Source organism: Manduca sexta, chromosome 8 (assembly GCF_014839805.1).
Source record: "Manduca sexta isolate Smith_Timp_Sample1 chromosome 8, JHU_Msex_v1.0, whole genome shotgun sequence".
NCBI lineage: Eukaryota > Metazoa > Arthropoda > Insecta > Lepidoptera > Sphingidae > Manduca > Manduca sexta.
The window spans coordinates 7,617,504-7,644,014 of NC_051122.1; the positions used below are offsets into that span (position 1 = coordinate 7,617,504).

The 26,511-nt window shown below is 33.5% G+C and overlaps 5 protein-coding genes across 5 annotated transcripts; 4 read left to right on the plus strand and 1 right to left on the minus strand.

Moving 5' to 3' along the window:
- The first annotated feature begins 8,764 nt into the window (after positions 1–8,764).
- LOC115440122 (acyl-CoA Delta(11) desaturase) lies at positions 8,765–12,310 on the plus strand. The gene is made up of 5 exons (XM_030164301.2): positions 8,765–9,045; positions 9,904–10,034; positions 10,325–10,530; positions 11,318–11,503; positions 11,973–12,310. Exons 1-5 carry the CDS (start codon positions 8,856–8,858, stop codon positions 12,256–12,258), a joined length of 999 nt encoding a protein of 332 aa, XP_030020161.1. The 5' UTR covers positions 8,765–8,855; the 3' UTR covers positions 12,259–12,310.
- Positions 12,311–13,981: 1,671 nt separating this feature from the next.
- Positions 13,982–14,911, plus strand: LOC115440107. The gene has a single exon (XM_030164271.2). It carries the CDS (start codon positions 14,137–14,139, stop codon positions 14,815–14,817), a length of 681 nt encoding a protein of 226 aa, XP_030020131.2. The 5' UTR covers positions 13,982–14,136; the 3' UTR covers positions 14,818–14,911.
- Positions 14,912–16,605: 1,694 nt separating this feature from the next.
- Positions 16,606–17,501, plus strand: LOC119188624. Its single transcript, XM_037436386.1, has one exon. It carries the CDS (start codon positions 16,706–16,708, stop codon positions 17,354–17,356), a length of 651 nt encoding a protein of 216 aa, XP_037292283.1. The 5' UTR covers positions 16,606–16,705; the 3' UTR covers positions 17,357–17,501.
- A 220-nt stretch (positions 17,502–17,721) lies between these two features.
- Positions 17,722–18,778, plus strand: LOC119188670. The gene is made up of 2 exons (XM_037436569.1): positions 17,722–17,833; positions 18,114–18,778. Exons 1-2 carry the CDS (start codon positions 17,722–17,724, stop codon positions 18,776–18,778), a joined length of 777 nt encoding a protein of 258 aa, XP_037292466.1.
- A 1,930-nt stretch (positions 18,779–20,708) lies between these two features.
- On the minus strand, positions 20,709–25,835 carry LOC115440091 (microfibrillar-associated protein 1). Its single transcript, XM_037436388.1, has 9 exons — positions 25,660–25,835; positions 25,303–25,496; positions 24,247–24,458; positions 24,007–24,119; positions 23,602–23,783; positions 23,079–23,203; positions 22,649–22,792; positions 22,063–22,159; positions 20,709–21,486 (listed from the first exon to the last, which is right to left on the minus strand). The coding sequence occupies exons 1-9, from the start codon at positions 25,730–25,732 to the stop codon at positions 21,301–21,303; spliced, it is 1,326 nt and encodes a 441-aa protein (XP_037292285.1). The 5' UTR covers positions 25,733–25,835; the 3' UTR covers positions 20,709–21,300.
- Positions 25,836–26,511: the final 676 nt, after the last annotated feature.

Here is a 26,511-nt window from a genome sequence, read left to right on the forward strand (position 1 = left end):
TCTTCTTGATTATTATTGACCATCCAACAAAAGTTACGTTTTTTACAGTTACAAGATTAGGTTATTTTAATAATATATAATATTTTATGCTTTAACGTGGTAGGTGGAACGTCATCATATCTTGAATACATTATCATTTGTAGTCCAAGTTTGCACCATTTTTTAGCTTATATAGACGTCCTGCAAATGTGGCGTTTTATTTCGTACCTCATTTAATAAAAGATTGTTTTATATTCATGATAAATATTATCTAATAGTGAACACAATTCGAAAAGTGCAAATTGTTGATCATTATTAATATATTTCAGATTATCCCCTAGTACCGCGTTAGAATTTATTAAAAATTAACATTCGACCAATATTTCTTTAACAATAGATTGATAGCTGAACTCACAGAGTCCAACGATATTACAAACTTCTAGAACAATTTTACGATAACTTAACCACTAGCATAGGGACTACTTGTTCTGCCTTTCGCGACAGATAAAAAATACCTAAAACATTGGAATTTTGTTTACATAAAAAGTTTCTGGTAACGGGGCCACATCACTTGTCGGTGTCGCTGAAAATCCCTTGCGGATACTGAACAACAGTAATCGAAGTGTCCCAACTTCAAAACTGACGCCTTCGGGACCTAAAACTTCCTGTTAAATGGATTACAATGCCGGGTACAAGGTTTCTTTGTAATTTGCCTAATATCTTAATCTTACTAATAAATGCGAAAGTTTATGAAAATGTTTCGATGTTTGTTAGCAGTAAACACAGAAACTGCTGAACGGATTGAGACCAAATTTGGATGGAACATATTCTAGATGAATACATAGGCTACTTCATTTCCCGATTATATGCTCCCATTGGAAATAATAAAATTATGTGAACATATTTTTTAAATACATGGCGCTGACATCGTACAAAGGATGCTAAGAATCGCTTCAGTGTTTTAGAGACGTTTGTAGTGGAAAAGAATTCTCATGCGTGTGAAGCCGAGAGCAACATCTAATATGGTAAACAATAAACATTGAATGGGAAAAAATGGGTAGAACTTACGATACAAAAGTCACTCTCTATCTTTTTTGTGAGTGGTCCTCTTTGTCAAGGGCATGACTTAATCTGATATATAAATTTTATAATTGCATTTAATTACCTCTATAAATATACAAAAAAATAACATTAACAAACAAGAATAAAGCATTCGGTCGCGCAAAACGTTGTTAATTACTATTGTTAACATGCAAGCACCAAACAAAAATAATCTCTGCATAATACATTCAGTAAATATAAATTAAAGAATGTCGTTCAGGACATACTTTTACTATACCGTAAGAAAATTTATTTCCTTAAAATTTTAATGGCTTCGTCAAGAAAATAATGGATGGAATGAATATTAATAACAAAGATTTAAATGGCAACTCATCTTTGCATGGCAAAGGGATTCACCATTGTGGAGATTTACTCCCCTACGAGGATGAATGCGATGTCTGGAAATATATTAGATTGCAATTGAAAATAAATTAATATAATCGGATTACATCAATCTCTATACGCTTGGTTACTTCAATTTTATTATAATTATGCTTGTACTCAGTACTCAGAATTTTATTATAAATGAAACAATATAATTAATTAATATTTCTAACCAATGTTTGAAGATGAGAGTCATTGTGTTGATTTATCTTTATCTATACACCCAAGATATTCCTAACAAAACGAAGTGTTACAATATCAAATACACTATCACTAATTCGATTTGCATTTGTAAGCCTTTTGCTGTACCCGTAAATTACAATAAACCTATTATAGTGCCCATATTTTACCTAATCTCGATTTTGATTCCAACGCCTAGTTATTTAGGCATTAATCTGAATTGCAATTGTCTAGACACTGAATAGATGTTTCAACTGATGGATAATGATGTAGATTACAATCTGAGCTAATAAAAAAACAATAGAATAATAACTGAACAACCCACGAAGCTGCACTAAAATAAAAAGAAAAGGATTAAATGTCATTTCAATGTAAGATATACTTGATTAAAAACAATTTATTTATTTATTTTAGGAATATTTACATTAGTAAAGGTTAAACAAAAGATATAGTCCTTACTAATTACAAATCTTCGCTGGTAAAAACTGTATGCTTAAAATTTAAACAGTATTGAACAGAAGCAGTATACTTCTTATAGAAATCGTAAATTTGTATCAAACGTAGCAAAAGCTAATAAAAAAATAAAACTTTATCCAAAATCTGCTGCGGTTTTTCAGATAATTTGTACCTCTTTTATCACATTTAGTTCTTTACCTTCGTCATTAGTTACGTCATGTGCAAAATTCAGTGAAGCGAATTCATAGCAAGGGTTTATTGGACGTCTGAGAATCTTAGCCCGTTGGAGCGGAACGTGGGATTTCTCAAATTGTACACGTATTTTTTAATAAAAGATCTAAAAAAAAAGTACGTGACATGATGGAATTTAAAAATCATTAATGCACATAAGTATATCTTATGACAGAAGAATCGCAGATGCATTGCCGCCACCTGAAGGTACAGAGAAGGAAAAGCATTACCGTGTTCTACGTTCACAATAAATACAAAACAGCAAAGTTGTAACAGCCCAGATGTATGGCAGAGATGTTGACCACTTTAAGCCAATTATTTCTGATGAAGATTCAAATGCCTCTAGCGTGTCTCTAATACGTTTTATTTTTATATGACTAGATTAAAATTACATGAGTCTATACATAAGAAATCCACACAAAACAGTAATTTAATTTTATACAAAAGAATCTTGTTTTAGAGAAATTAACAAAGACTTAAGTATACATTGAAGTAATAAAAAATTAGATCCAAAAAATAAGGTGTAGGTTTGTTGATTTATGTCCAATATAATCAATACAATATAAAACAAAAAACTACAAACATTTAGAGATAAAAACAAATAGATACAATAGAGCCCGAAAAATAATGTTACTTTTACCTATATAATGCTACTTATTCCTTATAAAAATTCGAGCACTGTTTGGTTACGTATTGTGAGACCGTCATACATAATAAACTAGAGAGCTGGCCATTCGGCAATGAATAATGGGCCAAATAAATCCTAATTCAGTGCATTACATTACAACAAGGGATAAATCCTATCGTGATAATATAAATTTATGAGAGAAATAAGAAAAATATGCTCTATATTGAGTTGATTTTGGTAACCTATTGGTTCCGAACAATCTTTTAGGAGGTATATACATTTTAATAAAACGCGGTTTCGAATAAGTATTAATGAAATTATCAATTTTATTTTGTCTTAGCATGGATATCTTAGTATTTGTCGAATTCCTACCACAAAAATTGTGTTGTATTAAATTAATTTTATTTTCGACTCTACCATTATATTTAGTCTCTGTTAGCAATACATAATAATATGTGTATGTATGTCTATGAAATATCCCGTAACATGATAATTAAAAACACTCTCACTTCCCAACTCTAAGTCCCATTGTTAAAGTTAATAATCTGTCTCTAAATAAGCAACTAAGTTATATTTTGAACACAGATCTAAGGCAAAGATTCCGCTATAGTTCTGACAGAGCGACTTTGAGTAACTTCAAGTTTAAGTCCCAATACAAAGGCAGCTTAGTGCTTATTAAATTCGCAACAACTACCTACTTACTATTTGTTAACAGTTGAAGGATTAAAATTCATTTGCTGCCAGGGTTGTAGAGTGTTCAAACTAAGGCACTTCATAAGCATTTCGAACCAAATTAATAAACTATTAAGCATAAGCGCCCGTACTTCGAGGGGCTGAGAACATAATTAATTGATTTTATTTCCATTAAATAAATAATGTAGTTTATTCAAGCCACACTTTGGTTTTAAGTATGTATTGGGTTCTTATATTGTTAACCTACATATTTTATTGAAATGCGAACAATAAGTTATTCTACATAATAAAATGTCTGTATAATTCGTACCTCACATTTTTTGTTTTGTTAAGCTACACCATATATTACAATTTTATTCATACTTATCTAGATGAACTTGTTTAAATATGAACACGTGTTAAATGTATTTATATCAAAACAGATACGTCAACCGCGGCCCAAAGTTTGTACTTCGCCTTTAAACTTTGTCGATCAGAACTTTGCCAATCGCCGGACCTCTCAGATAATGTACTACCTCCACTAATTAAAATGAAACGCTTGAGATGTAGTTTGAAAATCAATATCAACGCTGGTCAACGGTTTATTAACACGTTCGATATTTCATTCAATTCCATGCCTTAGTCTTATTGTAAAATTTGATTTATAAATAATTGTAGAACTGGTTTCAATTAAGTAATATAGCCTATAAAGAGAAATAGGTAGATTTAATAATGGGTAAATAAGATTTGTGGCCAGGTAAAAATCTATATCTAAAGGTTGGTAAAATGTTTCTATATATGTGATTTTAAAAAATGAAATAAAGAAATTTATTAAGATATAAACATTACTATAAATACCATTTTTCATAAAGAAAAATGTATGAATCAATAAAATATAAAAGAATGTTAGCCTTATACGGTATTGCCACCGAATCAACTTTTTGCCTTTCATAAAAGAATTTCCACTCTACCTAGGGACCAGCAGGCTTTCCTAGCCTTTAATCTCCTAAAAAAAGATTTATGGATCTCTGTGGGTCGTCATAATTCATAAACATCTGTCGTAGCAATAAACCTTTAACGATGGTAAGGCATTTCGCTCTCGACACCCTTGCCTTTGTTTCAACAGATAAAAATATTCATATTTATTTATATACGCCACATTTATAACCGATGACCTATAAAATAAATATTTAAACAATTTTACGCATAATTATTATACCTATTGTACACTAATACAAGTCATCTACAATATTCGGGATTATTAATGTAAACAAAACCAATCGATATAATTATGATTAGTAATCATTTTTGTTACATTCATGGATCAATAAAACTTGTACAGTACGACTACAGTATATCTACAGTATGCTTGTCAGAAAGTGTAGTAATAGACTGATTCGGATAAGCGGTACAAATATCTCACAGAAAACTGATGTGAAATGGCAGCTTTGCTGTTGCGTTTCGTTCGGTTGGTGAGGTTGTCACAAACAAAACAAATCCCACTGGATTTTCAAACGCAAACACCTCCGGTATATACCTCATGACCGATCTATTTGTCGCACATTAATACACACCGTTACTGTGCCAGTTAAATTTATGATAAGCATGTGTGTACGGCGTAAGTAATATTATATCTGATAACTTATAATTGTATTTTTTTTTATTAAGTAAAATAACTATCGAATACTAGAATATTAAATAGTTGAATTAGAGCTTCAATATCTGCCCAGTCATTTTCAATTTCTGGAGCACTAACACCATTGTTATTATTAGTTTATAATACCTCGAAGTGGCAATCTTAGGTAACTTGTTATTTAGTTCTATCAGTTCTTGTCAGTCCATAATCCCAAAGCAATCCACCAAAAACACCGCTTTGCACTCAGAAATGGTGTGTTAATTTATAAAAACGACATCCTGAACTAACGAAGTAATCAATTTAGAATAATTAAAATCTTACTGAAGGTTAGAATTAAAATAATTAATGTATTATAAACACTATAGCATTTTAAATTTTAATTATTTTCGCGTTATGTTCGAATTGCGACTGCCTTAGAAAAAGTTTGTTGCAAGTAACAATGCTTGTCTCGTTGCGTACAACGAGTGGCACGTGTATTTTATGACAAAATATAAAACACCTTCCCTCCCTGAGTATGTTTACGATGTTACATTTTGTTTTGGAAACTTTATATACCTTTATTTATTACATGAATCAATAAATAGGTCAGTCCGAGCTTAGTGTAGCCTCTTCTGATCGAGGTACGGCGCCAACTGTGAAAATGGTTTGTTTTGTGATTAATTTAGTGCCCACCCTTGTCGGTTGTAATAAATATGCAATGTCCGTTCTTTGGATGAACAGTAGGTCAAACCTGAATATTTTTAACCCTCTTATATTCATGGGTAATCTTTAGAAAACGTTGTAGAATAATGTTTAAATTGTACACTATCATGCATGTGTTTGTTATATTCTATGTAATAAAAACATCTTAGTCCTAACGTAGGTATTTCTTAATATCAATCTTTCCCCGAGGCACTGTGGGCTATGATCAGGCTGCGAAACGAGAAATTAAGTACTTACCTATTTAATTCTCGCATTGAGATATTGCATGATCCACAAATCTTTAAGTGAAGTGGTTTTAAAATATTTTTGATAGCATCATGTATACAGAATTAACGGTATGGGGAAACAATATATAATAATTTAATACGAATATTATTTACGATCATATTGCTGACATCGTTTAAATTACTATTGTGTCGCTTCCCTACTATAATTTTACTAATTTAATAAACTATACGCTCACAGAAACTGCATGATCATATATTTTAACTACTGCTAATGCAGAAACCATTAATGAGGCAAAGGCTAGGTAATGTGTGATGCAATTTGATCACGATGACATTTGGATTCTGCGGTTATGTGGTGACCATGCGATGGTTATGTGTGTAGTGTACAATGGCTTAATTATAGCACACTAAATGGGCAGAGCAATACTCAATCCCCTGCTATTATACCAGTACTCCGTAAGGAATGCGCAACTATCTACAGTTTGAGTAGTGGAATCGTCGACATGATGCATGCATAAAAATAAGTAGTTTTGAACATACATGCAAGTGTGACGTCATACGGGTACTATGGTGACGTGGCCTTACACTCTATCAAGGGATACGAGTTACATTATATGCGAATAGGAACAACAAAATTCACTAACCAATCTATCCTCTTCGTAAAATATTATCAGTCGTACCTACATATAAAAATTGCGCAAAGCTATGCTTAGTTAAAACACAAATTTACTCGATCAGCTGTAAGTCAAAACCCTCCATCTTGCCTCTTAATAAGGTTTAAACTAGGAAACCGGTGATATTTTTGATAGCTATTTAAGTAATACTTAACCACCTCTTAACGCTAAAACAAGTTTATAAGTAAGACTGTATATATATGAGAGATCCAAATGTTTATAATAAATATGTAATTTAATATTCCTTTGTTTTATAAAAAAAATTCAGCATGATTGCAAATTATGACCGATGAATCCTCGACGAAATAAAGACATGAAACAAAATGGAATACACAAGGCGTAAATAGGGCATTAAAGTGACGGAACGTTTTCCGATAAATGGTGCTATTAGGGCAACGTGAATCGCACTTTCAAGTATATTTAAATCTCAGAATTATTAACGAGGTTATCGCTCTAAACATTAAAATTAGTAAAAGTACCTACTGTTCTCATTCCTTTAACTTCCAAGTAATACTTAGCCGCGTAATAGCAGTTAAATTTCTTAAAAGAAGTTAGAATAATTTAAACAAAAATAAGGACATTACAATGTATAATTCTATATAAACCAAAATAAGTAAGACAAACAGAAAGATTTGGAACAGTCAACTTCTAAACTAAAAGAAAGAACAAAGGAAAAGAAATTTAGTTGGCAACTTTTCTGCCGCCGCGCAGGTCGGTAATAAGTAACACCACAGCGACGATAAATTCCACAAAGAAACAGCGTTTATATCCGATACCCGGTACATTAATACAGATTTTCCAAGATTATTGTAAGTTATCCCGCGGAGCTTTGGCTTTGCAGTACTTTTTATCTTAAGGTTTAGAATAAAACATTTTTAGCCACTAAGTCTCCTGGAAATATTGCGTTCATAGTTTTATTTTCTCTCATTGAGTGCGAAAAGTAGCTCCTATTAGCCAATGAGATTTATTAGTCACTAGCGTCCTGTCCCGGCTATTATATTTTTTCTGCCGTAGTGTTTTAGCGCTCTTCATCGTATTATAGCAAACATTGGGCATCTGGAACCGACGCGCGTCGTGATAGTACCGCTTGAATTTATTTTGCCGCGCCATAGTTTTATTTTTTCGATCTCCTAAAATATTCATATAAAATAATTAGTGTTAAGGGGAATTGTAATGAACATGAAATGTATAAGATAAATAACGTGTTTAATTTGACGAGAATTAATATTGTATCTGTCTAAATAGCTTCCCAATTACCATATGTGACCTTTTTTACTTTAAAATGGGTATAGTTAGTTATCCTTAAAAGATAGAGAAGCGCCATCGCAGATTTTTCTGTAGACCTATAAAAAAGCAAACGTTTCCGTCCTACATTGTTTTAATATATATCAAAAGAATTAGACAGCGTTTTCAATGAGAGCTCCCGGTCGACTTAATTTTTCTGACATCTTAAACAATCACTGTCATATTAAAACCAATTTAAACAAAAGATTAATAAATCAAACACATAAACCTTTCCCGTGAATCAATAAAATTTTAATTGTTGAAAACCGTATGAAAATCTGTTCGGTAGTTTTTGTGTTTATCGCTTTCAGACAGACAGACGGAGCGGGGAATTTTGTTTTACGATATGTCAGGATTGTGAGGAAACTATAAAATGTCCGAAGTCTTTTATATTGCGTTGATAGTTTTGTATTATATCAAGAACCCGGTTACTTACTAGCAAATGTGACACAGTGTTAAATGCATTCAGTACCTACTGATCTCCATCCATAAGTTTACATGTTAATTTAATTAGTATCTACTGCACCTTAAACAATCATCATCCGTGACTTTATATTATTATGTTAATTTATTCGATACCCTACTTTTATAAATACTATGTAGATTAACAAAACTTACTACAAAAAACTGATTCATATTTTAGACGATTCCTTTAAATACTGTCGTGTGCACGTTTCGAGCTACAATTTTTTTTTTAAACTATGGAAAATATTAAAACCAACCCTACAGGATCGCTTATCAGTAACGTGATTAGTTCTCTTGAAAAGAAATTAAATTTCAAAAACGAAATAAAGTGGTCGATGTTCTTTTTAATCACTCTGTACCATGTGCTTGGTGCATTTTGGTGTTATTATTTTGCTTTTCCTGTAAAATGGCAAACACTTGTATTCGGTAAGTACGTTTATAGTTTTTTTCTACTTATTTTAGTGTAACTGCAATAAATAACTGTAATATTACAGCCATCGATGTCTGTTCGTATAAGTTTTTAATTATACTGATTAAAGCGTGAATTGCAATTGATGAATTATTGGAATTATTAAAAATATAACATTTCCGAATCAAATGAGATTAAATTAAAGTTCACCTTTTCGCCGTTTTATTCTGAAAATATCAGTTCTAAGGAGCATTTCTACTTTTAAAGTGTTCATTCGCAGTACTTATACTAGCTGTATGCGTACTATAAGTATGAATTTAGGTACTTTCAAAACGTAAACGAAATGAAAACGTAAACGTAAATGTTAACCAGAAAAAAGCTATGTTTTTATTTATATTAAGTACATTTATATATTACTACATATTTTGTCTACAAATTTTCAACATTCATAATATGATAAAGTGAGTCAGTGGTTTTTGTGATTCGTAACGGTGTTTAATTTTTTTTTTAATTTAAGTATAAGTACATCATACTATTTACACAAGAACAATAAAATTTAAGCAGCTGATTATTGCATTAATTCATGAATACTTCATAGTTATTAAAAAATATATATATTATTTAATTATCAAATGGATAGCGCTCCTCGGTCTTAAAAAAATATCAAGTCTACATAAACACTAGATATAAGAAAATACTTTGCTACAACAATTCCCTATAGTTTTATAACAGACTAATTCAATCAAACTTACACATTATGCTTCGTAATCTTACTTATTGCCTCTTTTAAAACATACAACAAATCAATATACTACTAGTATATTGATTTGTTGTATGTTTTAAAAATACTGATAACTTTATAATTTTATTTGTAGCAGCAATAATGTACATAGTAACAGGATTCGGAATAACAGGCGGCGCACATAGACTGTGGACACACAAATCTTATAAGGCGAAAACGCCGCTCAAAGTATTGCTGCTATTTTGCTTCGCTGGTGCCGGACAGGTAATTAAATTACACCACATATAACAAAATATGTAAAATAATGATCATTCACTTACACAAAAAAATCAAATCATGCCGAAATGTGTAATATAGTATGTATATAAAGTCTTATAAAGAATACGGAACCTCACCCTTTAGAATTATTTAAAAAATATCAACAATTAGGTAGACTTACTAAGGCTGCACTAAACATTTTTACATTTACTATTCACCTGACTTGGGAAGCCAACCCGTAATCTTTACAACCTTGGTATTCTACCACTAAACCAATGTTTAAACGAATTACACAGAATTCCCTCTTCCAATGGGTCCGTGACCATAAGGTCCATCACAAATTCAGCGACACCAACGCAGACCCTCACAACGCGCACCGAGGTTTGTTCTTCTCACACATCGGATGGCTAATGATGAAGAAAAACAAAGAGGTCGTGTTAGCTGGCAAACAAATTGATATGAGCGATTTGGATAACGATAAAATGCTCAAATGGTTTGATAGGTAAAGTTTCTTTCACGTATTTTTTAACACAGCTAAATGACAAAATACTCCAGCCCCTTCCCTGTTACTAACGGATACGTCCGCCCTTGAGAAGTAAAAATTCCGTCTAGAACTTGGAATTCCCAAGATTCGTTGGATTCCAAAACTGTGCTTAAAAATTATAGTTGCTTATAAACAGAACAGAAGTTTCCAAATTCAGAATTTACACCATCAGGTCTACAATCAATCTGTAATTTTAAAATTGATCGTCATGGAATTGCAGAACACGGATTTTCATTTTGCATTTTTGAGTTTTGTTATTACACTTTTGCCACAGCATTTTAAAAAATATATTGTACCTATAAATGATTGCAATGGGCTTTGCCGAATTCTGTTGATTCGAATCTTCAATCAAATATAAATAACATGTCGAAAAAACGATTATGAATATTACATTGAATGTCACTATTTCAAAAATACGATATAAACTCTTGTAAATATTTGCATGGCTTTTACGTTATTTTTCAATATTTTCATAACATTTACTTTTTCAATCGTCATATACCTACCGCCATTTTTAATAAAATATCACAATCGCTTTTTTCGATCTTATAATGGATCAATCAGAATAATATATTTTTTAAATGCTTACAAATGACGGCAAACAACTTACTTAATTTATCTAAATCTAAAATTGCAATTTTTTTATTTGATTGTACAAATCTTATATTTATCTTGACTTTTATCTGATTGAAAAATCTGTCCTAATTTAGTTTACAGACATATTCATTTTGATATTATTTTGCAGGAATTTCGACCTTCTCAAATTAATAGTCTGTCACATACTTCCTACAACAATCAGCATTGTATTGTGGAATGAAGATTGGACATGTGCCGTAGCATGGCAAAGCTTCATCAGATTTTTGGGCATGTTTCACAGTGAGCTCACAGTTAACAGTCTCGCACATGCATATGGATACAAGCCTTATAACAAGTATGTATCTTATATCAAAGTACGATGTATATTTATTTATTAATAGAAGTATATTTATTATTCAATTTCAATAAGCAAGACGCTTAGTTAATAATAGTTACACGGCCATAAAAAATAAGGCAAAGGGACCTTGAAGGCCCACCAAATTTTTTAATCTGTATAAATCGTTCCAAAAACAAATATGAAGAAAAAGTTTTGGTTAAATTGCAACATATTTAACAAATCTAATAACGAATTATAAGTCGTAGTTGCACATTTTTTCACTACAATACAAATAAAATTCCAAAAATATGGATGGAGGTCCTTTTTAAGAACTTCTCTTCAATCGCTCTCGCTTCATCAGTCATCTACTCCTCGCGTCACCCTATAATCTCGAGCGATGGGTAATACGGCGCTCGTGAGTAGTGACTATGTTTAGGCCGAACGTGATAATTGACTAGCATTCATGAACGCCCTTATTACTTCACAGGAATATAGTCCCATTTGAAAACCGCTTTGTGGCTACGGTTACGCTCGGCGAGGGCTGGCACAACTATCACCATGCATTCCCGTTTGACTACAAAGCAGCGGAACACTTCGATTTATTTAATTTCACCACATTTTTCATCAAAGGTTTCGAAAAGATTGGTTGGGCCTACGATTTAAGAGAAACGACCCCTGAAATGATAAATTCTATTGCAAATAGATTAGGCGACGGTACTCCGGTACATTTCCCTTTGCCTGTAAGCGACACAAACGGCAAAAATTCTGAATAAAAATATAAATTACTTTAAATGGATGTATGATTATGTACAGTTTTATATATTAGTTATTATAAATAAAATTATACTGAAACAACTCTTTTTTTTACCACAATAATCCAGGATATCCACTGCAGAACATTCTTTCAGGCTTTCCCCAAGGAGTTTAACCGATCGAGTACGCAAGGATCATTCAAGTGTTGAATGTAGTTACAGATATCAATTACTATATAACCCTAATTTTACGTGAGTTTGCATTCGTCATACTACTTATATATTTTCTGTGTACTTATATAATAAATATCTAATAGATAATATTACTATATAGTAAAATAAATTAACGGTAGGTTTCTCAAAAAACATATTTGTGCTGTGTTTTACGTTTTTCTAAGTAAATTTATGCCTGTACCAAAATCGCTCAATATCCTTAAAGGTCTTTTCCGCAAGAACTGGTATAACTAGTAACATGAATTTCCCTGCGACGATAAAGGAGCCGATACTTAAGATTTATTTGGCTTCGGTGTATATTTTATTAGAAAAGATGGGTCTACAATTTTAAATCTGCAATGCCGGAGACAATCAATTCACAGGCAAATCAATTTCTTGATGGTATTCCTATAGACTCTTTGGAAATTTACAATTAGTACCGCCATTTATACCACCGATGTTTTAATTATTTCAACCGTCTGTATATATAGGTATTTATCTTGTTTCTTATATTTACGGTGTATAATAAAGTTTTAAATAAATAAATAAAAGTCATAATATTGTTTTTTGATGAGTGAAATTCTAAAATAGTCAAAACTTTGAAACTTATTAGATAACTAAAAAAATATTAGGGAATATAGGTACTACATATTTTTTATCATTATTTTAATCTTAGAACAAATATTTCCTAACTACAGAAAATTGACTACAACATCTTCTTAAAACAAGGATGAGAATAAACGTAAGGAGAACTGTAGTGCTGCGGATCCGGTTGAGGTCCCACGCGACATTTTAGATTTTGCATCGTATGATAAACTCTACCATGCATCGGCCCCCGCATTTTCATTTCACTTTCATTCAATTTCCAACCGTACTTCCAATTGGTACTTTCCATGAAATAATATTTGTCTCCAGGTGCTTCCCTCGCTCGTGTTTTCAAATATTCGTTTCTACTTTCTAATAATATATGTTTTACTTCGTCTTTAACTGGCAACATTATACGATTAGATGATGGCTCAGATGGTTTAATAACTGTTTTGGCACTCAAATAGTCTGGTACTGGAATTCTCAGTCTATGTTGCATAGATATGGCATGATCTCGTATAGTTGCATTTATACCAGCTATTATTGTAGCTTTAGTAATATCAGTTTCTTTGTAATTCTTAACGTCACTTTTAAATGTAGCACACTTTTCTATATCTTTAGAATTACGTTGAACCCATCGCATACGTAAACGCGATTCTTTTTCATACGACTCGGCTAAGAATCTTATAATTTTGGGGTCAGTTATATCAAGCAGAGGCATTTTCGTATTTTTCCTTCTTACAATAATAACGATATTGACTTGGTTACTACTTCAATTCTATTCAGTTTTTATTATTATAGCTCTATCCGGTTATCACTGATCAAACTCTTCCTGATGCAATAATTGACGTAAAAATCAATTTATTTTTTCATGATCATCAAAGAGAATCATAGCATTTTTTCACTTCCCCAGTGCGTTTTATTTTTTGTAGTATGTATGGTTTAATCTATGGATTTATGTCATATAACATTGCTTGCCAATGTGGTACTATATATATTATAATTCTCTTTGGTGGTACTTTTGTATTATACAATAATTTTTATAATTATTTATTTTTAACAATTTAGAATTACTAAACTTTGCTATTTATTAAACTCACAATGCCTTTGATGGACATAACAAATCCTGATATAATAAAGTTTTTAGTTGAAAGCTATGATAAAACCACTCGTCTTCGGATGAAATGGAATAATATTCATGGGGACAAATTGAAGGAAGCGGCTACATTACACCGGAAGGAAAAAGGTTATTATGAGTTAGATGTCTTGAAAGAAACTATGATAGGCGGCATGGTTACCATCGCAAGAGATCACCAAGTGGCAGCGTCAAACAGAAAACTCAAAGCTGTTATCGACACTACTCACACTAATTGCATAGAAGATTTGAAAAAGGGCCATTCAATACCCGAAGTTGGTCTCGGTGACCCTAAAGACGATCCAAGACTCGCCCGACCTGACAAAGACCTTACCAGGGACCCAATAATGCGACCTATTGATCCGAAGCAAAGACAAATTATCTACAAAGACATTCCGACGTACGGGCGGGCAGTCTATTTGAAAAGCAGGTATAAAATCGCACCGGAGGAGAAATTCTATTTTAGTGAGTGCAGTGGATGGGATTACGGGTGGAGGTTGGGTGACAGTTACTTTCAAAGGAATGCTCCGACACATGGCCGCGTGTGGCGCTATACTCGCGGTGTTATCAGCCGCACTGGACCCCATCCTGACCCCATACATTACAGAGATGGTGATATACCAGAGCTTAATAAATGTACTTACTAATATTACTATTTTATATCAATTTATAAATTCTAGATAAATGTTGTATTATCAATCTGGAGTTGATTTTATTAATAAAAACCGATGTGTACTTTAAGGTTGTTATTTGTAGTGTTTACGGGTAATACGTACTTAATTTTCTTCCTAAAAACGATAGAAAATTAATTTTCTTTAAATAGATACCCCGCGACATATCAATTATTATTCTTAGATAATTTAGGTTTAAAAAAGCGGCGATAGCCTAGTTGGGTGTGGAACGGACTGCCGAGACGAATGTCCGTAGGTTCAAATCCCAAGGGCACACCACACCTCTGACTTTTCTAAAAAATCATATGTGTATTCTTTGTGAATTTATCGTTCGCTTTAATGGTGAAAGAAAACATCGTGAGGAAACCTGCACATCTGAGAAGTTCTCTATAGGAATTTCGAAGGTGTGTGAAGTCTACCAATCCGCACTAGGCCAGCGTGGTGGACTAAGGCCTAATCCCTCTCAGTAGTAGAGGAGGCCCGTACTTACCAGTGGGCAAGTATATAATACAGGGCTGATATTATTAATTTAGGTTTAACTGGTATTTTAAAACCTGTGGTATAATTTCAATTATGTACGATACATTACCCAACCTATGCATACATTTTATTTGAAAGGGCAAAAGGTTCGACTATGTACCTTTAAATCTCAGGTCCTAAACCAGATGTTGGCAATTTTAAATATTTCAATTACTTACTACATCAAAGTACTTATGGATCATTTATTCATTCAACACTGAATATCCTCTAATGTAACGGCTGTATATGTTTACAGACAGCCTAACCGCTACAGCGCTTTAAATAAGTATCTCCCTACCTATTAACCTACCATTTTTATAGCGAAGACAATGAATAATAACGATAGCAATAAATACAAAGCTTAATTCAATGTTCGATACTGATAAAGCATACGATTCCAGTATATGCCGCGCAAGCTGACAATTTATGCCAGAGCCAGACACGTGTCAAATACGGTGCTGTAGATTTTCTGGCCCTTACAAATGATATTACACAATTTCCACAGCATTTGCGAAAGCGTTTTATAGTTGGTAAATCTTAAACGCGTATTCTATCATGACATAAGTTAAGATAGCCTTAATTATCTGGGATTACATTCGATTTCCATTTCCGTACCCAAAGAGCATTTATAATAGTACTAAATCCATCCATCGCCAATGATCCGTACATATATTTTTATCACTGGGGTGACAACGAGGTGTAAGCTAATTGCTAGGACGCTTGCCGCAGGAAATTGGCGACCATCGAGATTGGCCCAGTATTCTTAACTCACATGCATTTCACAAAGATATGGGTATAGGTACCTATAAGTTGGATACGTCCACGTTCCGTACACCTTAGTCTAGACAATGTTGTAGGCTTACAAACTTAATGTAAATCAAGTCCTAGGAAATACAGCATTTCTCTAATTGTAATTAATTTGTTGAATATTTTACTTGAATAATTATTGATCTAATAAGGTCCATCTTTGCCTATTTCCCTTTACAACGCCAGAGACTAGACTTCACTACTTTTCTCTTTGGTAATTGATTTTGTGTTCTGAGGATTTTGCTTGTTATTGTTCTGAGGGATTTTGTCGATTTTGTTATTGTTCTGAGCCCTTAGGATTTACTACATTTTTATATCTATTAAAATTCTCTCTGGTGACATGATTATTCTCAGATTATTTATATCATAAAGTAAGTAATATACTCCGTACTAAAACGTAGTGATTATATTCTCTTTGCTCCGTAAGGTCTGTGGTAAGGTCTTCTTGCCAATTGTTTTTGATTGGTTATTGATATTTACATTTTTTACAATTATGTAGCTTATATTTTTATTATTTTATTTTATATTTATTTATACAATGCCGCTCGATTACAGTAATCCAGACGTACTAAAATTTTTAATTGAAAATTTTGTTAAAGAAAATGAGAAACGTGTTAGTTGGTTTATGAGAAATAAAGAAAAAATTGTTGATGCTGCTAAATTCAAAGAAGATTATAAGGATTACCGTGCAGAAGATATTAACAGAGCTTTTATAGAACTACCTTTGCCAGCCTTATCTTGCCAACACGCTGAAAATCTTTGTAATCGCAGATTAAAACCACTTAGAGATGGCCCTATTTTAGGTACTAATACAACCATAAACAGGGCTTTAAAACACCGTGAAATACCTGAACAAATGATAACGGAACTACTATCTGATGCTGTAATGAAACCAGTGGAACAAGATATTACTAAAATACTTTTTGAAGGAATTCCTTATGGTGGACGCCGTGAATATTTAAAGGCGAGGTGTCGTAAATTACCTAAAGAAAGGTTCTACTTAGACCAAACTACTAATCATGAGATTGGCTGGCAAGTGAACGAGGCAACAGAAATAGATGGAACATTGAGGCATGGCCGACATTGTACTTTGATGCGGGAACTTAATAATCGCACGGGACCGCAACCAGACCCGCGTTACTATCAATTACCTTTACTAAATCCTTACATTAAGTGCTTTAATACATGAAAAACTATACCTAATACATAAAATTCTTAATATCCATATGCCATACATTATGTATTAGGTACCTTCTAAATACTAAATACGTAGGTCCCGCTTGTAAGAGTTTTTTGAAACACAAGTCATAAAATATAATAACCGTCACTCAGAAGCTGTATTTTCGTATTTTTGTGAATATGTCCAGAAATCACCCTCAATAAACAACCTTACAGATTTAAAATTTTTATATTAATGAATTCCAGATATTCCGACGCATTCATCTCTCATTTAGTAGGTACGGCAGTAAAAGATTGTTTGTAAATTGTTTCGAGTTTTTTAGAATGTAGGGATTTGTTGAAAAAGGTAAAGGCCACGTAAATGTTACCTTAGGCATGGCACGTCCCGACAAACAGTCTAATGGCCACAACGGACAGAAACTTTTATCATCTGCCGAGCCGCCGCCGCTCGGAGTTCACGTTTTAACTTTTATTTTACTCAACGTTAGTCAGGGTGTTCTGATATTCTAACCAGCTAACAATTATCTACGGACTACGCACTTATAATTTCGACCCAAAAAGCTTTTACGAGTTTCATTGAACAACTTTCTATGCCGTCTGTTTACTTCTAATTTATACATACAAACAGTGACGTTAACACGCTCTATTTTTCGTAAAAATTCAATATCTATTTATTTAGCTAAAAACATGGTATAAATAATGTTAAATATATTACATGTGCAGCATGTTTCACCGTTTGAATGGTTTGCAAAATTTTATATATTAAGGTATTTACGTTACGTTTACGAGATGCGGAGTAACAAGCTCTTTGCCGTTGCTCATTGGTACAGAGGCTGTGGAAAAGGTCCACAAATTCACCTACCTGGGAAGCGTAGTGTCGGAGACTGGAGGAACCGAAGAAGACATCGCTTCGAGAATTGCCAAGTCAAGAGCAATCTACACACAGCTCCGTCCTGTGTGGCAGTCGCGAAAACTAACCAAGAGAGTTAAACTCAAAATATTCCGGTCCAATGTCAAAACTGTGCTGCTGTACGGATGCGAGACGTGGAAGGTGACAAAGGACATCTCGCACCGACTCCAGGTCTTCGTCAATCGGTGTCTTCGCCGTGTCCTCGGTGTTTACTGGCCTGAGAAAATTTCCAACGTAGATCTGTGGAAACGCTGCGGTGAGACTGCGATTGACCAACAAATTAAACGCCGCAAGTGGAAATGGATCGGCCACACGCTCCGAAGGGACCCTGAGCATATACCGAGGCAAGCCCTAGATTGGAATCCCCAAGGAAAGCGGAAACGTGGCCGCCCTAAGCAGACCTGGCGGTGGACCGTCGTCGCAGAGGCAAAGAACATCGGGAAGACCTGGTGCGAAATAAAACGCGAAGCTCAAGACCGAGTGGGATGGCGGCGCACTGTGGATGCCCTCTGCCCCATCTAGGGGACATAGGAATATAATGAAGGTATTTACGTCGTCGAACGTACGTACGAAGTCATTTTTTTAGTTGTCATTCTTTATCAATATAATTAGTCTATCATGTTTTTATGTCGTTTTTTTTAATGTAATATAATTTTATATTACGGAAAGATCGTATATACTCGTTTATTAAAACTATAAGTATTTTTAAATTGTAATCAGTCGTGATTCTAAGCAGTTGTTTCCATTTTTAAAATGTTTTATCTTTAAACAGTCACGTGGCTGAATGGAGTAAGTTCCGCATTGCTCATGATTAATTGTGTTTATACGCTAAGAAGTAAGTAACCTACATTATTCTCCTAATCAGACTAACAATGAAACTACAGATTCCACAGGAATGTCAAAACTATAGCTGTAGTAGGTGCTAACTACTAAGTGTTAGGTCGGTTCAGTTATCTTCGGCCGGATAATGCAGTTATATTATTAAGCAACTAGATTTTGCTTGCTGCTCCACCCGGGCGAAAAATTATTTCCGCAATAAAAGTCCCGCTTTATAATATCCCGGATAGAAGTACCTTATAGAACTTACGAGTAGTTAATTACTGAAAAAATATCAAAATCGGTTTAGTAATTCAGCTTTATATATTAGTATAGATAAAAATCACTTCTGCCAGAAAATCCTGCAAATATCTGTATAAACGGTCAACATATATATATATATAACTACAGGAAAGTCATTTAAAAACTTAACTGAAAATTAAGTACTCACAAAAGAATTCAGGGCTAAACTCAAAACCGACACATAAATCACGTGAAAATCTCTTGAGTCTTGTGTCTTCGCGGCTGTAAAGTCGCATTATATAAAACTTAGTAACGGTAGAAGTTCGCTCTTAAATCCATTCTGAACAGCTTTGCATGAGGGTGTTGATGACCTCCAAGTTAGGGATTTATATCACTGTCGTGGAATTTTATTAAGGATAATATAGAAAATGTCCAATGTAAGACTGTCTAAATATTTCGAACTAAAATTGGAAGGAAATCATTTAACGATTAATTTTTAACTAGCTTTTGCTCGTGGCTTGTAAGGGTTTTTTCCAGTATAAAAGTCTTTCCCACGCTCTCAAATAATTTGCATACTAAATATCATTAAAATCCGTTCGGTAATTTTTGGGTTCATCGTGTTCAGACAGACGCGGCGGCAAACTTTGTTTTATAATATTAAGAAGTGATTTGATCACTAATCACTATAATTATTCGACAGACAGTCGCTACGGACCAGAAGGACAATTGAAGAAAATAAATACATGGCAGCTTAGGTACCTAAAATTAAATAATTATTCAAAACTACAATAATAATGATATTTATTTATGTATTGCGGTAGAATCCATGAAAAAATAGGTATCTCACAGGCTCACGACTTCGCTCGCATGAAGAGACTTTACCAAAATCCCTTAATTAATGCAACGATCCGTAACAACGTTTGTATGACGTCGACACCAACTATGTAAAAAATCTGATTAAAAACTCCAATATTCCCCAGAGGAACAAATTACCTCAATAAAAATTTGTCTATATGTTATTCCGGGACATGGTCAGTCCGTGTGCCAAATTAGATCCAAAGCTTTTGAGCGATTACTCAGTTTACTTCTAACAAACATCCAATTATTTTCACAAACATTTTCATTTGCAGTATTGGTAAAATAAGTATTAAGATGACAGTGAGAATCGTTTTTCTGTTGTCGTTGGGGTAATCAATTATAAAATTATGTAAATTGACATGTATAATTATTGACGGTTGAAAGGCAAATTAACCTAAACGACATTTTTTGCGACACAAGTTTCATACATATTTAAAATCAACACTTTATTCTTTGTTTTTTTAAGCTAATTAAAATATTTCGAAAAGACATGTCGCTTAAGTCAAACGTACGATAATATAAATTCATACGACGCTTTCATATACTGACATATTTATTATACTTCATTGCTTGAAATTGTTACATATTTAAAGAACAATAGTAACCCATAAGGACTAGTTTTGTACAACTATACTTTGTTGAGGCACAAAACCCACATATCCCCAGATTGCCATTATAACAAATTAAAAATCTTATATATTTTTTTTATTCTGGTCGAAAAATGTTACTAACTTCAATGTACGTAAAGCCAAGTAAATTGAAGTATGTCGACCAAATAAAGATGGTATGACCCAAATGTGCTAACTGTTGAAAATTAACTTTCTCATTGATTTGTTTTGGTATTCTGCCATGGGGATACAAAACTTTCCTGTGTAATATTATTATGATTAAAGACATTTAGGCTTCTTTTTGAACGGATATATGTATTCATTAATATCATCGTATAATACAGCACTAACCTAGTTTACATCATATCTTACAAATAAAAATACATCAACATCACCACAACGCACACACATAAATTAATATTTAAATCGTCCATTACATTTAACTCTTCACTAGTACCAGGTCCTGTTCTAAAGAACCTTTTTATGGGAAGTCCTCTCCTTCCTTGCGGGAGATAAACATCATACATTATGTTTTCTTTTAGCTGACGGCTTCTCGAAAACTTGCTTCATACCGCCCCTGAAGTTAGCCAGCCTTGATGCTGACCCCTCGTTGCTCCAAGCTGAGTCAAACTCTGTTGTATCTTGATCAACCAAATGTGTGTACTTGGTGCGGCCTGAACGACCGAATTTCTTGACTTGCATTACCTATAGAAAATAAAATATTAATAAAGAACTAAATCTGGTTTAAGCTCTATCTAAATAGTATTGGGAACTAGGTGTTGCTCGTGGCTTTATCCGCGTAAACAGCCTTGCCTTCTACAAAAGTCCATACGGGATTGATTGATGCGTCATCTGCACGACGCCAACATCTATATAGACTCTAAAAAAATCCCATTATTTCCCATGGGAGTAAATTACTAGGGTAAAAAGTAGTCTATGTGTTAATCCAGGACATAGTCTACATGTGTACCAAATTTCGTTCAAATCCATTCAGCTGTTTCTGTGTTTACTTGTAACAAACATCGAAACATTTCACAAAGATTCGCATTTATAATATCAGTTAGATTCTGATAACCTCAGTTATAGAACATACTCAGATTTTACACTGATACGACGGCACTATACTAGTGTATACTTAGGCTCACCGCAAATGGAGTTAAAAGAAACAACTCTCAATTTTATCACAATCAAGGAGAGAATATATAATAGTACAGTAAGGTTTTTATACAAGATTCAGAATAGTCTATGCAGTTTTTTCATGGTTATTTCAAAACAAATTACCTTTGGCAGTACAGTCTTGTCGAAGTGATCATCCAGAGTGGGGCCTGAAAAGTCTTGTTTGAACACTTCTTCCTCCCGATCCAAATAGAAAGCACCTCTGTAAATAACATTAAGATTCTATTATGTTGAGAAATCTTGATAATATACCGCAGAACTACCCTAACATGCGATTAACGAATCAGTTGAATACTAATATGTTTTGAAACAATATATATTTTAGTTGATAAAAAGTTAGTTTTCTACGTTGTCATTCGTTTTGCTTTATTTTTACCTCTTGGATGAAACAGTCCTGATAATTTTATCTTACTTCTGAAGTGCCCAATTGAGATATCGCGATTGAGTTACATAACAATGAGTGGCAAACTATAACAAATGGCTCACTGATAGTTTTGGAATTATAAAATTAGTTTATAAGTGTAATTTCAATTTGTAAATAAAAGAAATAAAATATGAATTACTTAAAACACGAATCACATGTGTTAATAACAAGTAATTACAATGGAAAATTTTATAAACATGCCAATATATAATCTTTTATATCTTCTTTTCATAACGCAAATCTTGAATATGAAATATAATTAGTTACCTGTGATAATATTTCTGCAGGAACTTATATTTGCCCTTAACAGCCTTGTTGGTAACAACCTTAGGGTTGAGGCGTTGTTCCAAGCGTCTCTCCTCTTCACTCATGTTTCTTAGCCGCTCAATAGCCAACAACTCCTTCTCAGCACTAAAATTTTATATATATTTTAAGAAGCAGAAATATTTTTTTTATTATTTAAATTAGCAACAATAATAAAATTTATTGAAATTGATTGTGTAAAACCAGGTTGGTTAAGTAATCATGTTTGGTGACAAAGCAAACTTTTTAAAAATGACAAAATTATAAGCTTCCGATTTCGGCCTAGGTAATAGTTGACTAAATGATTTATAAAAAAAAATAATTTCTAGCTTCAATCAATGCAAGCATTCTTATGCGAAGTTACATATAATAACATAACCATAAAATAACTTACGCTTCCCTTTCCTCCTTGTCACGTTTGATCCTCTTCATTTCGCGCAGCTTCCACGCCTCGTACTCGAGCTCATCGTTTTCATCATCTGTGCACACATCATTGATGTTGCCCTCTTTTTGCTCTCCCTAAAAAATTTACAAGCGTAATAATAATTGTCACGTATAAGATTGGGTAGTTAAAAAAAGTGAGTCAGTTTGGATTTACTCAAAAATGAAGTGTGCTGTGCCAGAATAATTACGAAATTTATGTGAGTTCATAAAAGTGGCGACGAGATAATCGGAAAAAATTGTAAACTAAGTGCAATAAGTTATATAAATAACTATGGGTATAAATTTTAATGACTTTGACTTGGCACATTGTTGTTGGCAAAATTATATCGATAATATAATCGTTAAAAACATTCGATGATTTAAATTTAAAAATATAATATCCTGGCTTATCGGCGTACACGAATATGGTCACAAAAGTGCACTATATTTACAAGGCAAACTTCTTGCCCATATATTATGTATATTGGCCTTACCTGTGTATTTCTCTGTTCAGATCGAATTGTATCTTCAACTAGTTTTAGAGCCTCACGCCTCCTCTCTTCTTTTTCCTTTCTTGCTTCTGACTCCTCCTTTTTCTGTTGTTTTATTTTTCGTTCCCTCTCTGCCACCGTCATTCTCTCTGAGGCCCTCACAAATACTGGTTTCACCCTGGGACCTGTTTAGCAATACAATATATTTTTATTAAAAAAAACACATTGCGTTATATGTATATTAAAGTCAAAATTTAAAAAAATACTTTTTAAAATTCACATAATACACTAATAAATTGTAGAATGATTGTAATGAACAATAACTTCAAATCAAATTAATTCCCCTTATTTATGTTGTCTGAATGTTTTATGAGATTGACATTATTGGCGTATCCAAATGTTTATTACCTGTGTCCTCTTCACTGTCCGTATATTCTGTATCGGATGACCCACTTTCCTCTTTAACGCCATCCAACATTTCCTCATCTTCATCTCTGCCAAGCACCTCTTTCTCAGCTTCCCTAAAGTATTAAAACAAAAAAATCCATTAAGATTATATTGCCAACCAAAACTTACCACACTATCAATTTTCAGTATAACATTACAAAATTATTCATTGAATAAAATTTAATTTTACTAATGAAATACCTAGCAGCAAGTTTAGCCTTAAGTGCCTGTCTGCGTCTCTCAATCTCTTCCTCATCAAGTTCATCCTCACTCTCTGAACTGTCCTTAGCCTCGTTGACACTGTCCTCTGATAGGGGTTCAGGCTCAGCGTCAATGATTTCTGGCTTGTGCTCCGTGCGACGCGGCGGCGAGTGTGCTGCATTGCGCAAACGACGGAGACGGGGGTCATCAATCTAAAGAAATATGTACGATAACTTTCTATTACAAATAAATTGTGTGCAATATTCATAAGAAAGCCAACCCACAAGATAAAATTTTGCTTGCGGTTTCGCCTACATGTAAGTTTTCCGGGATAAAAGTCTCGTTAAATATTTTACGAAGTTAGGAAATAGCCATGTCCTTTCCAGTGTCTCAGACTATCACCATACCAAATGTAATTAAAACCTTTTGGGTCGTTTTTGAGTAAATCAACTTCAGACAGTCACACAGATGCAGTTGGGGACTGTGTTTTTTAATATACTTTTTAGAACTTTTTTAGCGGAACAATTCTTTCATACATGATTGTTGTGTAGCTTTAATTGTTTACGCAGGGCATGCAATGAAAACTCCCAAAAGGAATAAATGCCCTGCGTTTTTCCTATATTTTTCATTCATGCTCTGCTCCTTTTGGTCATAGCATGTTATTTAGCCTAAAGCCTTCTTCAATAAATGGGCTATCCAACACTAAAAGGATTTAACATTTCCAACCAGTAGTTCCTGAAATTAGCATGTTAAAACATACAAACCGATATAATAGCTGTAACTCTTGTATATAACTTTACAGATCATATTTTGGATCTTAGAAATAAGTAATGAACACTATTTTTTGGAGTATCGTGCTTTTGGCAAAGTGTGAAGTCAAAAAGATATATCAAAATAAGTAAACACAACTATACCCATAATTTCAACAGTACCAAGTCTCCACAACGGTGACTCCTCCAAAAGATAGATTATTTCAGATTCATTTAATTACTGATCCTGTGGAAAAGATTTTCCTGTCATAGAAATGCTAGTGATTTCAATTTACACAATACTAACTTCCTTATCAGAATCGCTATGAACTTCTTCCTTTCTAGTGATCACTTGTGGCAACACTTGCTTGCGCTCGGGCCTCTGTTGCTCTATGAAGTCTTCATCTTCTGACTCCTCAGGTGATGATACGCTCTGTGCATACTCAGGTTTCTTTCCAGATATGTACCTTTGTACTTTCACCTTTTGCATAGATATTTCACCTGTAAATTGTGTTATTCGTTAATAATACGTACAATATTTAGACTTTGTGTACTAAGACAATAAAATCAATGTTATTTTATGCATAATGTTTAGTTTCAAAATTATCAAAAAATATGTCAGAGCCAAGTTGAAGTATAACTTAAAAAAATTTTAGTATGTTACCTTTTTCATTTCGTACAGGTACAGCCCCAGCTGTACTTTGGATACCAATCGGTTGCGCAGGCAACACGTTCATTTTTACTAAATAATTGTAAAATTTATCCAAAATTTTTCTCAGATCGCTTGTAGCTTCGTGGCTTCGTGTGCAATTTGACAGTTGAAATAACGCAGAATCTGACACTAACACAAACGAATAGGGATGACCGCTAACCGTCTAACATCAACTGTCAGATGATGTCAGGGGGTCAGTTTGTAGCCCTAGTATTTTTTACACTGGTACTTGAAAGCCCAGATGCCTTGACCTGGCATTTTATTTTGCATAAATAATAGTTTATTATGATCTCATCTTATGTTGGGCTAGTGGTGCGATAATTATGATTTACTGTTTAGGTATTTTTTTCATTGTCATCGTCGGAAAACTATGTAATAAATCACTGATGAATTAACTATAAAATCAGTGTGGATAATATGGGGCCATGCTAGGTATCCACTGGATAGATCGTGTGCCAAACATGGAAATTCAGCATTGCACCAAAGTCGAAGACGTCGGCACTCGCATCGCCAAACTGAAGTGAAGATGGGCAAGACACTGGGCTAGACGGGCCGACGGCAGGTGGATCAAGGCAACTACCGAATGGTACCCGAGATATGGGCAAAAGAGTAGACCACCAGCCAGAAGGACCGACGACCTCGCACGGTATGCCTGGAAGCAGTGGCTAAGACTCGCACAAGACAGAGAAAAGTGGTATGACAAAGGAGATGCCTATAATCAGCAGTGGGTGGATACGAACTATAATTAGATAGATCAGATAGTGGATAATATTCCGAATATCATTAATATTTTTCAATAAAAAA